Source organism: Bufo bufo, chromosome 2 (assembly GCF_905171765.1).
Source record: "Bufo bufo chromosome 2, aBufBuf1.1, whole genome shotgun sequence".
NCBI classification, from domain to species: domain Eukaryota; kingdom Metazoa; phylum Chordata; class Amphibia; order Anura; family Bufonidae; genus Bufo; species Bufo bufo.
In genome coordinates, this window is record NC_053390.1 from 249,517,268 (window position 1) to 249,531,306 (window position 14,039).

The 14,039-nt window shown below is 46.7% G+C and overlaps 1 protein-coding gene across 1 annotated transcript in view; it reads right to left on the reverse strand.

Annotated features, from left to right (window-relative positions):
- Positions 1-4,814: 4,814 nt before the first annotated feature.
- The window catches only part of TOP3B (DNA topoisomerase III beta), an 86,871-nt gene continuing 77,646 nt past the window's right edge, over positions 4,815-14,039 (reverse strand). The window contains exons 15-18 of the mRNA XM_040416354.1: positions 9,134-9,283; positions 8,088-8,188; positions 6,924-7,125; positions 4,815-5,319 (exon numbers count right to left, since the gene is read on the reverse strand). Coding sequence (XP_040272288.1) covers positions 4,850-5,319; positions 6,924-7,125; positions 8,088-8,188; positions 9,134-9,283 — 923 coding nt within the window. The 3' untranslated portion in view covers positions 4,815-4,849. The remainder of the gene's footprint in view (positions 5,320-6,923; positions 7,126-8,087; positions 8,189-9,133; positions 9,284-14,039) is intronic.

Below are 14,039 nucleotides of genomic sequence, written 5' to 3' on the forward strand. Positions count from 1 at the left end.
ATCCAATTCTGCGACATGTGCGGATTTGGTGTGGAAATCCAGCACAAACCATATGGAAAATTCCACATTAACTACATTGACACGTGCCAGAAAACACGTGAAAAGTCCACTCCAGTTTTTGGCGCACTTCTGCAGCAAATGATGTCAGACCCATGCCTATCACAAGAAAGGGGTCCCCAGATCGCAGGTGTTGTGAATGGAGGGTTGGCCGTGCTTGCACATCACTGCTAGAGACACGCTGTTGTAGTACATGTGACCGGTGTGATTATTGACTGGCCGCCGCAGTCATAAAACCAAGCCACTTCCTGGTCCTACAGGGACCGGCGGCAGCACAGACATGGTGACACTGTTCCGATTAACCCCCGCCGTGCCGCAATGTAATTTTAAAGTTAGGACGTACCTACACGCCCTGGGTCCTTAAGGACTCGGCAAACATGGTGTACCGGTACGTCCTAAGTCCTTAAGGGGTTAAGAGCTCCTTTGGAAAACAAAAGCTGGAATCTGATTGGTTGCTATGGGCAACTAGGCCAGTTTTCCTTTACACCAGTTTGATAAATCCCCCACAGTGTGTTAAATGTCCTTTTGTGTATAAATTTGTGACTTCAGATTTTGTGTTATATCTTGCATGATGAAGAGACCCAAAGAGTCCTGAATGCTTGTTATTTATCTTTTCAGTTAGCCATTAAAAGGTATCAACTACCTACTAGTAACACTGTGCACCACATTTCTTCCCTTTAACACATTATCAGCATTAAAGGGGTATTCCGATTGTTACAAGCCCACAGGATAGGGGATAACTATGAGATCGGTGGGGGACATGAGAACAGGGGCCACGAACCGCCTGCAGCCCTCCTGAAAAGAACTGAGCGGCCGGTTCCATTCATTTCTTGGGAGTTGGGGAGATAGCTGAGCATTGTACTGTGGATAGGGGATAACTTGTAACAACCAGAATACCCCTTTAATGTGAAGTGTAAAATAATGGTACAATCATGATAAGGGCTCATGCACACGAGTGTGTGTGCCACTTACCTGTATTGCGGACTGCAAACAGCGGGTCTGAAATACACGGGCACCAGCCATGGGCACTCCGTATCATGGATGCGGATCCATTCACTTAGGCTACATTCACACAAACGTATTTTGTGTCTGTGTCTGTTTTTTTTGTGGATAGGATGTGGACCCATTCATTTCAATGGGTCCGCAAAAAACGCGGACAGCGCACCGTGTGCTGTCCGCATCAGTATGTTGCCCCGCAAAAAAAATAGTGCATGTCCTATTTTTTTCTAGTCTGCGGACAAGGACAGGCATTATTACAATGGATCTGCAAAAAAAAAAACGGATCCGCAAAAAAAAAAAAAACAGATGCCATACAGAACGTCATCCGTTTTTTTGCAAATCCGCAATTTGCGGACCGCAAAACACATACGGTCGTGTGCATGTAGCCTTACTTGAATACAGCCTGACAGTGAGGCTGGCTGAGCGTGGCCATTGGCTGTAGTGTGGCCATTGGCTGTTGTGGGTGGGCATGACTTGGTTTCATGTGGCAGGGCTCCAAAGCAACAGAGTGTAATCCCCACAGACTCCATTGCTAATGCACTGGACTCTATGAGAAAAGCAATTTGATGATTGCTTGCTATAGTTCCCTAGGGGAACTATTAAGAAGTGAAAAAGAAAAAAAAAAAAGTTTAAAAATATTAAAAAAATAAACACCCAGCCCTTTCCCCAAAATTAAAAATACATAAATAATTTAAAATATTAACATCATCGGTATTGCCGCGTGCAAAAATGTCCATACCATAAAAATATTTATCCCATATGGCAAACAGTGAAATGGAAAAAAAACTCAAAATGGCCGATTTACCTTTTTTTGGTTGCTCCCCCCCCCACAAAAAAATTAAATATAAAGTGATCAAAAAGTCATACACACCCCAGTATTGTATTAATGAAAAGTAACGAACGCCCCGCAAAAAATGCGCCCTCACACAGTTCCGTACACATAAAAATAAAGAAGTTACGGGGGTCAGAGTATGACAATGCAAAGGAAACATTAGTTTTTTCCAATGTAAATTTTTTTTCAGTATTAAAACGCAAGAAAAACTATACATATGTGGTATCGTTGAAATCATACGGAGAATAAAAGTAACAGGCCAGTTTTACCGCATAGGAAACGGTGTAAAAAAACCCCCCATAAAACTATTTTTTTTTAATAATTCCACCTCACTTGGAAAAAAAAATTCCAAATTCCCCCTCATTGTATGCAACAGTAAATGGTGCCATTAGAAAGTGCATTTTTTCCCACAAAAAAACAAGCCCTCATATGGCTATGTGAATTAAAAAATAAAAAAGTTATGGCATTGGGAGAGCTGGGAGTAAAAAACAAAAATGAAAAAATGGAAAACCACCCGGTCTTGAAAGGGTTAAGAAGCTCTTCTGTTACTTGATTGACAGGGCCAGACATCTTGCCCGGCCCTGATAAACTCGAGTGCAGAAACTCTGCTTCCACGTCCGGGTAGTGGTGCATGAGCATTTGCTGCTGTGGAATTAGAGTCGAAGACCATCCAGCCCTTTTTAACCAAAGGCAGTTGTAAACCTCAGCCTTCCATTAAAAACAATAGGAGCCTTGTGAATGGCTTCATACCAAAACCACACATATTTTTGGTAAAACCAAATCCATCCTTGTGAGGAGATGCAGGAAAAAGAATTTGAATCCTGATGCTGCTTCCCTCTACTGGGCACAGCAGGGAATTACCATTTAAAAATCCGAAAAACTATTTGAAGGTTGTAAGCACTATTCGTTCTAAGCTGTATGCTTTAGAAATGAGATTTAAAGAGGTTGTCCTGGCTTTTTCTATTGATGACCTATACTCAGGATAGGTCATCAATATCAGATCAGCAGGGGTCCGACACTCGGCACACCCGCTGATCAGCTGTACGAGGACATGGCGCGCGCATTGTGCGCATGCAGTCTCCCGTCTCTCTTCCAGTCCGTTGCTGCATGTCTCTGGAACAGCTGCAGCGGACAGGAATAGAGACGGGAGACGGCACGTGCACACTGTGCATACCATCTCCTCGTACAGCTGATTGGCGGGGGTGCCTGGTGTCGGACCCCCCGCCGATCTGATATTGATTACCTATCCTGAGGATAGATCATCAATAGAAAAAGCCCGGAGAACCCTTTTACACACTTCAAACTCTGTTAAAGGGGTGATCCCACAAATTTTAATCTGCATCTCCCATCATTGCAAAACAGTTCCCCATATCTAGCAAGGAAGCTAGGGAGGAGGTTAGTCCATCACTGTGTGCAGGAGAAGGAGGACCAGAAGCATATATAGCGGGAATGTACTGTACATACAAAACTAAACAATATTTTTATTGCATGTATATTGCAATGATACTTAATTTGCAGTGCCCTATTCATTGAATACTAATACTTTTCGTGGGATAACGTTATAATTTTGTTTTAACCCCTTCCCCTTCACATTTATCTCTCTGTTGACAAATCTGCCAGTGTCCTAAAAAGATACAGTTTATCCTTGGTAAATGACTCGCATTGATTGGAAAAAGTGGTGCAGGGACTTGACATTTCATAGACACGGTCTTGAGTTTGAACCCCATGGGGGAGATTTATCAAAACTGGTGTAAAGTAGAACTGGCTTAGCTGCCCATAGCAACCAATCAGATTCCACTTTTCATTTTTCAGAGCTCCTGTTAAAAATGAAAGGTGGAATCTGATTGGTTGCTGTGGGCAACTTAGCCAGATTTCCTATACACCAGAGTTAATAAATCTCCCCCATATTTTTTTCATTGTTCCAGAAACTGTTGTAAGTACATTGTTAATTTTTCCCCACTAATCCTGTACATCTATAATGTGATGGGCATGATATTCAAACCGTAGGGCATACATACTAGGACTGGTGTTTCAAACACCACACTCTGTAAGGGCTCGTTCACATGACCGTGTGAAGCCCGTGCTGTGGACCGCAAATTGCGGTTCGCAATGCACGGGCACCGTCCGTGGGGCAGCCGCATGGGGATACCATACGGAATCACTTGAATGGGTCCGCGATCCCTCCGTTCCGCAAAAAGATAGAGCATGTTCTATCTTTTTTTGGGCGGTGCGGAGGCACGGAACGGAACCCCAGGAAGCACTCCGTAGTGCTACTGTAGTGTTCCATTCCGCATCTCTGGATTTGTGGACCCATTGAAGTGAATGGGTCCTCATCCGTGATGCGGAATGCACACTGAACGGTGGCGGTGTATTGCGGATACGCAAAACGGCAACGGGCAGCACACGTTCGTGTGAACGAGCCCTAACTCTGGTGGAGTAAAGCCTAATTTATTAAGATGCGCACGCCTCATAAATGTGTCGCACCTTAAACTGTCCATGCACCGCAAACTGAAGTCTATGCCAACTTTCTGGGGTAAATGTGTCGATCTGAGGATCTTGTCGATCTTCTGCTAAGTCCCACCATGAATAGTCTAAAATACTAAGAGTCACAGGGTTTTATGCAAAAAATAGTACTTGTAGTATAAAAACAAAACAAAAAAAAAACTGTCTGTATGGAAAAATGCAAACATCTTTCAAAATGTTGGGAGATTTCTGCAGTTTTCCTGTACAGAATGCAAGGATTAGATTTACTTGGTGTGTTCAAGGGTTGCCTACAGATGTCTTATCAATCCCAGAAGTCAATAGTAAAGTATCTCACTGTGCACAGGCAGCTTAACGGGTACGCATTTCCCAGACATGTCATAGCCACTTGGCTTAGTATACAAACTTGTAAGCAGCTATTTCACACATCAGAAAAGTTTACCAGAACAAGATTTTATTGAACATGCTAAAAAAAACATGTTACACAAAGTACGCTGCCAAGGCAGCCATTCTGTCCTTTGGTTTCTTGGGATTACCTCTTCGTGCTCTGCCCCTTCCTCTCCCTTGTTTTCTTCCTTGTCCACCCCTGTGCATTGGATGTCTCATAGTGGCATGTTTGAGCTCTACCAGATCTTGGAAGACATTGTCACAAAATACACATCCTGTATGCTGAGTTTGGTCTCCGGGAAGGGGGCTCTTTGCTTTATTAAAGTCGACAAGCATAAGGGCAGCATCGCACACTTCACAGGTCTCCGCTGAGACTCGCACCCTGTGAGCGTTTTCAAAGAAGTGCACAATGACGTTACACTTATTACAGGACATCTTCCATTTAGGACCAGAGGTGGAGTCCAAGACCATCACCCCATTCTCACATTCCACACACTGGGCAATTCCAAGCATACTCAGTGAATGCTGGCAAGTTGGGTGTGTACACTCATTGCACCCCATCCCTAAAAAAGATGGAGAGGAAATAAAGATCAGGATCAACAGGCAAAATCTTTAGGATGCTCATATAAAACAAAATATGTTCAAGGTGGGAAAACCAGGACTGGACAAATCCCCACTCATCATGGTGACTACAAATCTGTAACTGAGGCACATAGCCTTTAAAATGATAACATTCAGTCAACCTTTTTGGGGGACTTTAACTACCGTATTTTTTATCCTATAAGACACATTTTCTTTCACCAAAAGGGCGTCTTGTCGGGCAAATACTCCTAAGCTCTTTTGCAGGACTGGGAGGCAGTGAATACAACACTCCTTGTGCTCGCTCAGTACACACTGCTCCCTGGTCCTCTGCCGTAGGAGCCGCACGCTGTGCCGTGACCTGCTCCCAGTGTGAGGACATAGGCTCGCTCTGTGACCTCACGCTGTGCAATGTCGGGTCACAGCACAGCATAGCAGGAAGAGCACTGGATCTCAGGAGCGGCAGCAGCATCCAGAACAGGAGAGGTGAGTTGATTTATTTTTGTCTGATCTGAGGTCTGATTAACATTGGGAGTCTGATCTGAGGTCTTTTTGGGGGTCAAAGCTGTGGTCTATTTAACACTAGAGGTCTGATCTGAGGCCTGATTAAGGGGTCTAAGAAGAGTTCTAATTAACATTGGAAGTCTGATTTGAGGTCTGTTTGGGTGTCTGATTAACACTGGGGTCTGAGCTGCGAGCTAATAAACACTGGGGTCTGAGCTGCGAGCTAATAAACACTGGGGTCTGAGCTGAGGTATGATTGAGGTCTAAGCTGAGGTCTAATTAACATTGGGTATCTGATATGAGGTCTGCTTGGGTGTCTGATCTGAGGCCTGATTAACATTGGGGGCCTGAGCTGAGGTCTGATGAAAAACATTTTTTTTCCTCCTCTAAAACCTAGGGGCGTCTTATGGGCAGGTGCTTCTTATAGTGCGAAAAATACAGAAGTTATTCCTTTCATATTGACTTCAATGGGAACTGTAGAAACATCTAAGCAGTGGAATTCCCCTGCTGGCTGCTGCAGGTAGCCACAATTTTAGCACTTATTTATATAACAGTGTGAAGAGTCGTTTTAGAGATAGAGTTATATATTGTTAATAAGTTCTATAGTTCTGACAATACCACAGGTTTGTATTTAAATGAGTAGAAATGCAGGTAAAATCCTTTCTGCCCCATTTATTTCCAGGATACAATTATGTCAAGTTAACCCAGATATCTGAGTGGGAACTGTATAGGCCTAACATAAACTAAGCCTAAGGCCTCTTCCACACGGCCATTGTGCAGCCTTTCCGTGCATTGGGGACCACAATTTGCACGGGCACCATCTGTGCGGCAGCCACGACGGATCCAGACCCATTCAACTTGAATGGGTCCGTGATTCATCCACACCATAAAAATATAGAACAAGTTCTATTTTTTGCAGTGCGGAGGCACGGCCAGAAACATCATGGAAGAACTCTGTAGTGCTTCTGTGGGGTTCCGTGAAGTGAATGGGTCGCAATACGGGTCACGGCAGGCAACAGCCATGTGCATGAGGCCTACGGTATATAATAATAAAATGAAAATGGCACCAGATCTGTAAACATACCTTTTTTCATGTCCCTGAATGGTGTATGATTGTAACAATATGGGCACAGTGGATAGCTCTTCCCCCGTGAACCTGATGACCACAGCACAAGTTCAAAGTCATCCAGAGGACAGCGCAACTCCTTGTACAACTTGATGGTTCCATTTTGGGGTAAGCTATACGTCTCATCGCAGTGGGAGCAATGCAGACGGCTGGGCTTAGCCTGGTGACAAACATAAAGCAGCGTGCTAAATTTAACAGATACAAGATACAGAATTACCTGGATTTCGGCATTGATTCCTAATGAAATGTGGTCTTATTGTTATCCAAGTCATAACACAGTGGAAGGAGAAAAAGTAAGTGAATGTGTTAATGACTTCACTAAGATAATTGGAAAATGGTGTTTAAACCCTTTCTGACCAAGCAATTTATTGCTTTTGCGCTTTCATTTTTTACATCCTGCTTTCCAGGAGCCATAACTGTTTTATTTTTCCAGCCACAGAGCCGTATGAGGGTTTTTGTTTTTGTACTTTATAATGGCACCATTTACTATTGCATACAATGTAGTGAGAAGCTGGAAATCTGGAGTTTCACAGCTCAAACTTTTTCCTGGGTATCAAAATCTCAGAAAACCCCTTTAAATATCTGATATCTGCCGTACATGTACGACCGATGTCGGGAAGAGGTTAAAGGAAGAAGATGGAATAGGAAATGTGGGTTTCACAGATGATCTGTCCATTAAATAAAGGCACACAAAGCCTGGTTACTTACAAATCATTTAATGTTAAGGAAAATGGGTTAGTATGAACAAACCGTTTTGTTTCCTCGAGGAAACAAACTTTCAGAAGACGTGTTAAAAGCTACAAAGGCATTGCTAAATACCTAGGTGTGCATCCATCCACAGTTGGAGAATTTACCTACTAATGAAGAAAATTCAGGACTGTTGCTATTCTCTCTAGGGGTTGAATATGTTTTCCAGCTAAACCAATACTGTATAGTTTGGTTCAGGGTTTAGAGTTTCTTAAAAACATAAAACACTCCACTGCTGCTACAGTATGTACTTCTGGCTCATGTCTCAACAGGCAAAAAATGTCTCGAAAAGCTCGCTCAGCCTATCACTCTCAGTGTTTTTCACACATATGCTGCCGTAACTATACAGAATGCTAATTATAATTGCATAGATACCTGGATATACTTCATAAAGCGATGACATTTTCCACAGCGAGACAGCGGTTTGCCAGTTGCAGCCAGGGGGGAGAAGGACACTTCCATTAATTCATCCATACCTAATGAGAAACAGTAACAACCACATAGTTAAAATGATGTTCCAACCAAACAATTTTATGCCATGAATGTTAGCTGGCGGACCCATTTCTTTTTGCAGCTCCAGACTGCTATTGATGGAGCTTTGTTCACCAGATTAGGTGGGGGTCCAAGAGGTGTCATCCTAATCTTCCAGGCACAGATATATCCCACAGATAAACACTATTGGTCACAATTTCCAATCAAAACGTAAAAAAAAGTGTTATACACTAGTAAATCAGAAGTTGGCATGACCGTGGTTATTTAGCTGCTGCCATATTGGTTGTCACATTGAATTAACTTCTGAGAAACATTCCATTTTCATTCTGTCAGCATACTCAACTAAGGTATCATCCACAAAGTTGTGTCCGATTTTTTTTCTGTGTGCATTCTGTTTTTCCCCCACTATCTATAGAAAGGGCTTGGGTTTTGTGGATCACAAAAAACAAAAACAAATGCCCCATGGAATTGTATGGGTCAATTTGCCATCCATTTTAAAGCAAGGGTCTGGCCATTTTCTGGTTACTGTTGACTAATGTGTTTGTAAGATGACTATATGGCACTTATTAATATAGCCTTTGTTGCCATTCTGCACCATTTTCTATATTTCATAAGGTATGTCCCCTTGTTTGCTAAGTCTTTTGTGCTGTCCACAAAATGGCTTCTGAAGGAGGGTCATGTGACCAGGCTAATCACATCCATGTGATGTCTCCTTCATTCAAATACATTGCACCTGCCATTATCCAATACATTCCAGACATCTAAGGGTTACATAGCATCATAAATCAATATAATGCTATGTGACAACGACAGTGCTGAAAGATCAGGCCGGGTGCCTCGCTGCAAGTCCGCAGCGAGACACTCGCTCGTCTGAAAGGGGCCTAAGTATTATCAGGAATAAAAACTCATCTGAGGCATTGAAATCTCACCTGCAATAGAATCCACAAAATAGTGAAACTTCCTCTTGAAGATATCCAGAGTATGTTCCAGGACCTGATGGAAATTTACTTTCCCCAGAGCAATCAGATTAAGCTGTTTTTCAACTGCACTCCGTATAGTGGGTAAAACCAGCTCAGAATCTAACAGGAGGAAACAGTGAAGCATTTTCAGAATTAGATACTGAAAAAAAAGCTGTAAAATACAGAAGCCAGACTCTTACATTGGTCTTCAAAGCCGTTTCATTAGCTACAGTTATATTTTCATGTATCCCAAATCGTTAAAGGCATGTTCACATGTGGCAAATTTGTTGTAGAAATGTTGGCAACTGTTCCATACATCTGAATGGAGTTTGTAAAAACAAGATTTTTGTAAAACTTACCAGTAAAATCTCTTGCTCGCTCTTCATTGGGGGACACAGAAACCGTGGGTATAGCTATGTCCTCTAGGAGGCGTTGACACTAGGCAGAAGCTGTTAGCTCCTCCCCTGGCAGGAAGATACAAAAATTCAGGGCAGCACACTTGATGAAACAACCAGTAGCAAGGGGTGCCAGCGGTATTGCACCTTACCAAGGTGATAATCGATAAAAAATAAATACACCGCAGCACTTCCAGTAGGTGAAAATAGTGGGATCCTTTTATTCACCCGAGCAATGTTTCGGTCCACTTGCTGGGACCTCCCTTGGCAGCTATACCCCCTCCAGCCTGGAGAGAGAGCTTCAGTTTGTGTACAAGCAGTAGGAGAAGCAAGCTAGTCAAGGAAAGAAACGTGGAACACCAACAATGCCAAAGGACCCAACGGGATTCTAACCAGCAACTGCCGCAACTGTGGCCGAATAACAACACTGGGTGGGTGCTGTGTTTTCTCGCCCATATTCATTGGGGGACACAGAAACCATGGGACGTCCAAAAGCAGTCCACAGGGAGGGAAAAACCACAGACCCATAGAAGCAAGCATCCCTGCAGGCATCTAAGAAACTGCCGCCTGCAAGACCATGCGGCCCAAGGCAGCGTCCGCCGATGCATAAGTATGCACCTGGTAAAATTTTGTGAATGTGTGTAAGGAGGACCAAGTAGCCGCCTTGCACAACTGCGTGGCCGAAGCGAGATTCCTCGGAGCCCAAGATGCGCCTACCGCTCTGGTTGAGTGAGCCGTGATACCTAAGGGCGGAACCCTGCCCCGGGCGTGTTATGCTTCAGCAATTGCCGCCTAAATCCAATGTGCGATTGCCACCTTGGAGGCCGCCAATCCCTTGCGAGGACCCTCCAGGATGACAAAAAGGGAGTCTGTACTCCGGAAGGAACTGGAGGCTGCTAAATAAATCTTCAGAGCCCTGACAACATCCAAATGGTGTAACTCCCTTTCCTTAGGGTGTGAAGGAGAGGGACACAGTGAGGGAAGGATAATTTCTTAGTTGATATGGAAGTCAGAGACCACCTTCGGGAGAAAGGAAAGAACGGGCCGGAGAACACTTTATCCTTATGAAGAACCAGGAAGGGTTCTCTACAAGAGAGGGCCGCCAACTCGGACACCCGTCTGATGGATGTGATAGCCACAAGAAAAACTATCTTCAAGGACAGGATTCGGAGTGAAATCTCCCGCAAGGGCTCAAAGGGAGAAGCCTGGAGCGCTGAAAGGACTAAATTCAGATCCCAAGGCGGTAAAGGAGGACGGTACGGAGGAACCGTATGTGCTACTCCCTGAAGGAAGGTTTTTATGGGCCCCAGGGGGGCCAGAGGGCGCTGGAAAAAGATACAAAGTGCCGACACCTGACCCTTCAAAGAACTAAGGGCTAGACCAAGGTCTAACCCTGATTGTAGAAAGGATAGGACCGTGGGGAGAGATAAACGAAGTGGGGGGATGTTCCGGCTTTTACAGAAGCCCAGGAAGGACCTCCAGGTCCTGTAATAGATCCTGGACGATGCAGGCTTCCTGGCCTGAATCATAGTGCGTCAGAATGGCGGTTTCAATAGCCATGCCGTCAAATGAAGAGACCTTAAATGCTGATGGAAGACCGGACCCTGCGAAAGATGGTCGTCTCTGAGTGGCAGTGACCAAGGGACGTCTCCTAGAAGGAGAACGAGGTCGGCGTACCACGCGCGAAGGGGCCAATCCGGGGCGACTAGGATTGTCGGAATGCCCTCCATCCTGATCTTCCGTAGAACCCTGGGTAGGAGGGGGAAGGGGGGAAACACGTAAAGAAGGGAGAACCCCTGCCAAGGGGAGATCAGGGCGTCCACACCGCAAGCTTCCGGATCTCTTGCTCGGGAGAGAAAGGTGGGAAGCTTCCGATTGAGTCTCGAGGCCATCAAGTCCACGTCCGGGCGACCCCAATGCAGACAGATTGCCTCGAACACCTTCCTCAGCAGGACGATCTATTGTCGTCCTGCTGAGAAAGTCCGCAGTCCAGTTCTCCACACCTGGGATGTAGATTGCTGAAATTGCCGGTATGTGGGCCTCCGCACACCACAAGATCTTGGCAGATTCCTGCATCACCGTGAAGCTGCGCCTTCCCCCCTGGTGGTGGATGTACGCCACCGCCGTGGCGTTGTCCGACTGAACTCTGACTGGGCGACCCCTTAGGAAATGGGTCCAGTGCCGGACGGATAGAAGAATCGCCCTGAGCTCCAGGACATTGATCGGAAGCTTGGACTCTGACTGAGACCATGTTCCTTGGACTGTCCTGGGAGGGAAAACTCCTCCCCAACCTTGCAGACTGGCGTCGGTGGTAACAACCGTCCAGGACATTGAAAGGAAGGACCTTCCCAGAACTGGAACCGACAGCCACCAACAGAGGGACGACCTCACCTGAGGAGAGAGGCGGATGGGACAGTCCAGACTCTCGAACGATTTGTCCCAGGAGGACAGGATCGCTCTCTGGAACGTGCGAGAGTGGAACTGGGCAAAGGGAATCGCCACGACCATCTTCCCTAACGTCTTCATGCAGAGGCGAATGGATGGGAGCCTGCAGTTGAGAAGAAATCTCACGGAGCGGTGTAAAGCCAGGCGCTTGTCCGGGGGAAGGCGAACCTGTGCCGCTTCCGTGTCCAGAAGCATGCCCAGAAACACATGTTGTCTGGAGGGAGTCAGAGATGATTTCTGAAGATTGATCAGCCACCCGAAGCGTGCAAGGGCTTCCAGCGTGATCTTCACACTGCTCGATGCTTGGGCGAAGGAGGGAGCCTTGATGAGGAGGTCATCCAGATAAGGCATAAGGAAGATGCCTCTAGAACGGAGCAAGGCGAGAAGGGGGGCCAGTATCTTTGTGAAGACCCGAGGTGCAGTCGCCAGTCTGAATGGAAGGGCGACATATTGGTAATGACAGTCCCCAATTGCAAACCTCAGGAAGAGCTGATGGCTCCGCGCGATGAGGACATGAAGTCCTGGATATCTACAGCCGAAAGGAATTCCCCCCGTTCCAGAGAAGCAATTACGGAACGAAGGGATTCCATTCGAAACCGCTGGAGGCGGAGGAACCTGTTCAGCAGTTTGAGGTCCAGGATTGGGCGCACAGAGCCCTCCTTTTTGGGAACCACAAAAAGGTTTGAGTAGAACCCTTTGAACCTCTCTGCTGGGGGAACAGGAGAGATGAGTCCTCGGTCCAGGAGAGACTGAATGGCCTGGGAGAAGGCGGCCGCCCGCTCGGGGTCCCGTGGAGGACGGTATTGGAAAAACCTGTCTGGGGGAGGGACGAGAACTCGATCGCGTACCCTGACGATAGAATTTCGAGTGCCCAAGCATCGGAGACGTGGGTCCGCCAGACGTCCTGGAAGAGGAGGAGGTGCACACCTTCAGGCTGAGGATTACTTAGCCGCGGAAGGTCGAGCGGCCTGAGCTCTGGGACGCCAGGATGGCTGCGCCCGAAAGGACGTCTTTTTACGCCGATCCTGGGAAGTAAAACTGGCCCCCCCTGCGGAAGAGCTCGCTGCGGGGCGGGAACTAGCAAATTGACGAAAGGGCCTACCACAGGAGGAACCTGACCTGGCGTGAGAGGCACGCTTCGCTCTAGGTTGTGGGAGATGGGTGCTCTTACCTCCCGTGGCCTCGGAAATAATTTCGTCCAGCCGGGTCCCAAAGAGATGGGCCCCGGCGAAGGAAAGCCGGTTAGGGAACGCTTGGAAGTCGCGTCCCGCTGCCCACACCTTTAGCCAGAGTTCGCGGCGTAAGGTGACTGCAAGTGCTGAAGAGCACGCAATGAAGGCGCCTGCATCCAAGGACGCCTCGCAAAGGAACTTCCCCGCCTGGGTGATCAGCTGTGCCAAGGACCGGAGGTCCTGATCAGGGACCTCGGATACCAGGTCCTGGGTTAGCTGGCGGCCCCACTCAGAGATCGCCTTTGCCACCCACGCGGAGACGAAAACGGGTCCAAGGGCTGTCCCTGTAGCTGCAAAGAGGGATTTCGTCAAGGATCCCATCCGACGGTCTTCAGGGGTCTGAAGAGAGGATCCATCGGCTACAGGAATAGCCGTATTTTTGGCTAGTCGTGCCATTGGTGGGTCGACCTTGGGAGGGGATGCCCACGTGGACACACAAACCACTGGGAATGGATATAAAACATCCAGCTTTTTAGGGGTGGAAAAGCGCATGTCTGGGTGATCCCAAGCCTTAGAAACCACCGCAGAAAAATCATTATGGCGAGGAAACACCTTTGCGGACTGTTGTGGACGGAAAAAGGATACCCCCTGTTGGTCAGTGGAGGGGGGATCATCCTGCACCTGGAAGGTGTCACGGATGGCAGCAATGAGGCTATCTACAGTGGAGGCCAACTTGGAAGGCTGCTCCGTATTCATGTCCAAATCAGAATTCTCTACCTCCCCCTCAGATGGCAGGTCCCCAGGGGAAGAAAAACCTGAGTGAGATCTTAAACGGGGTGGAGAGGGAGATGCGTCTGAGGAGGA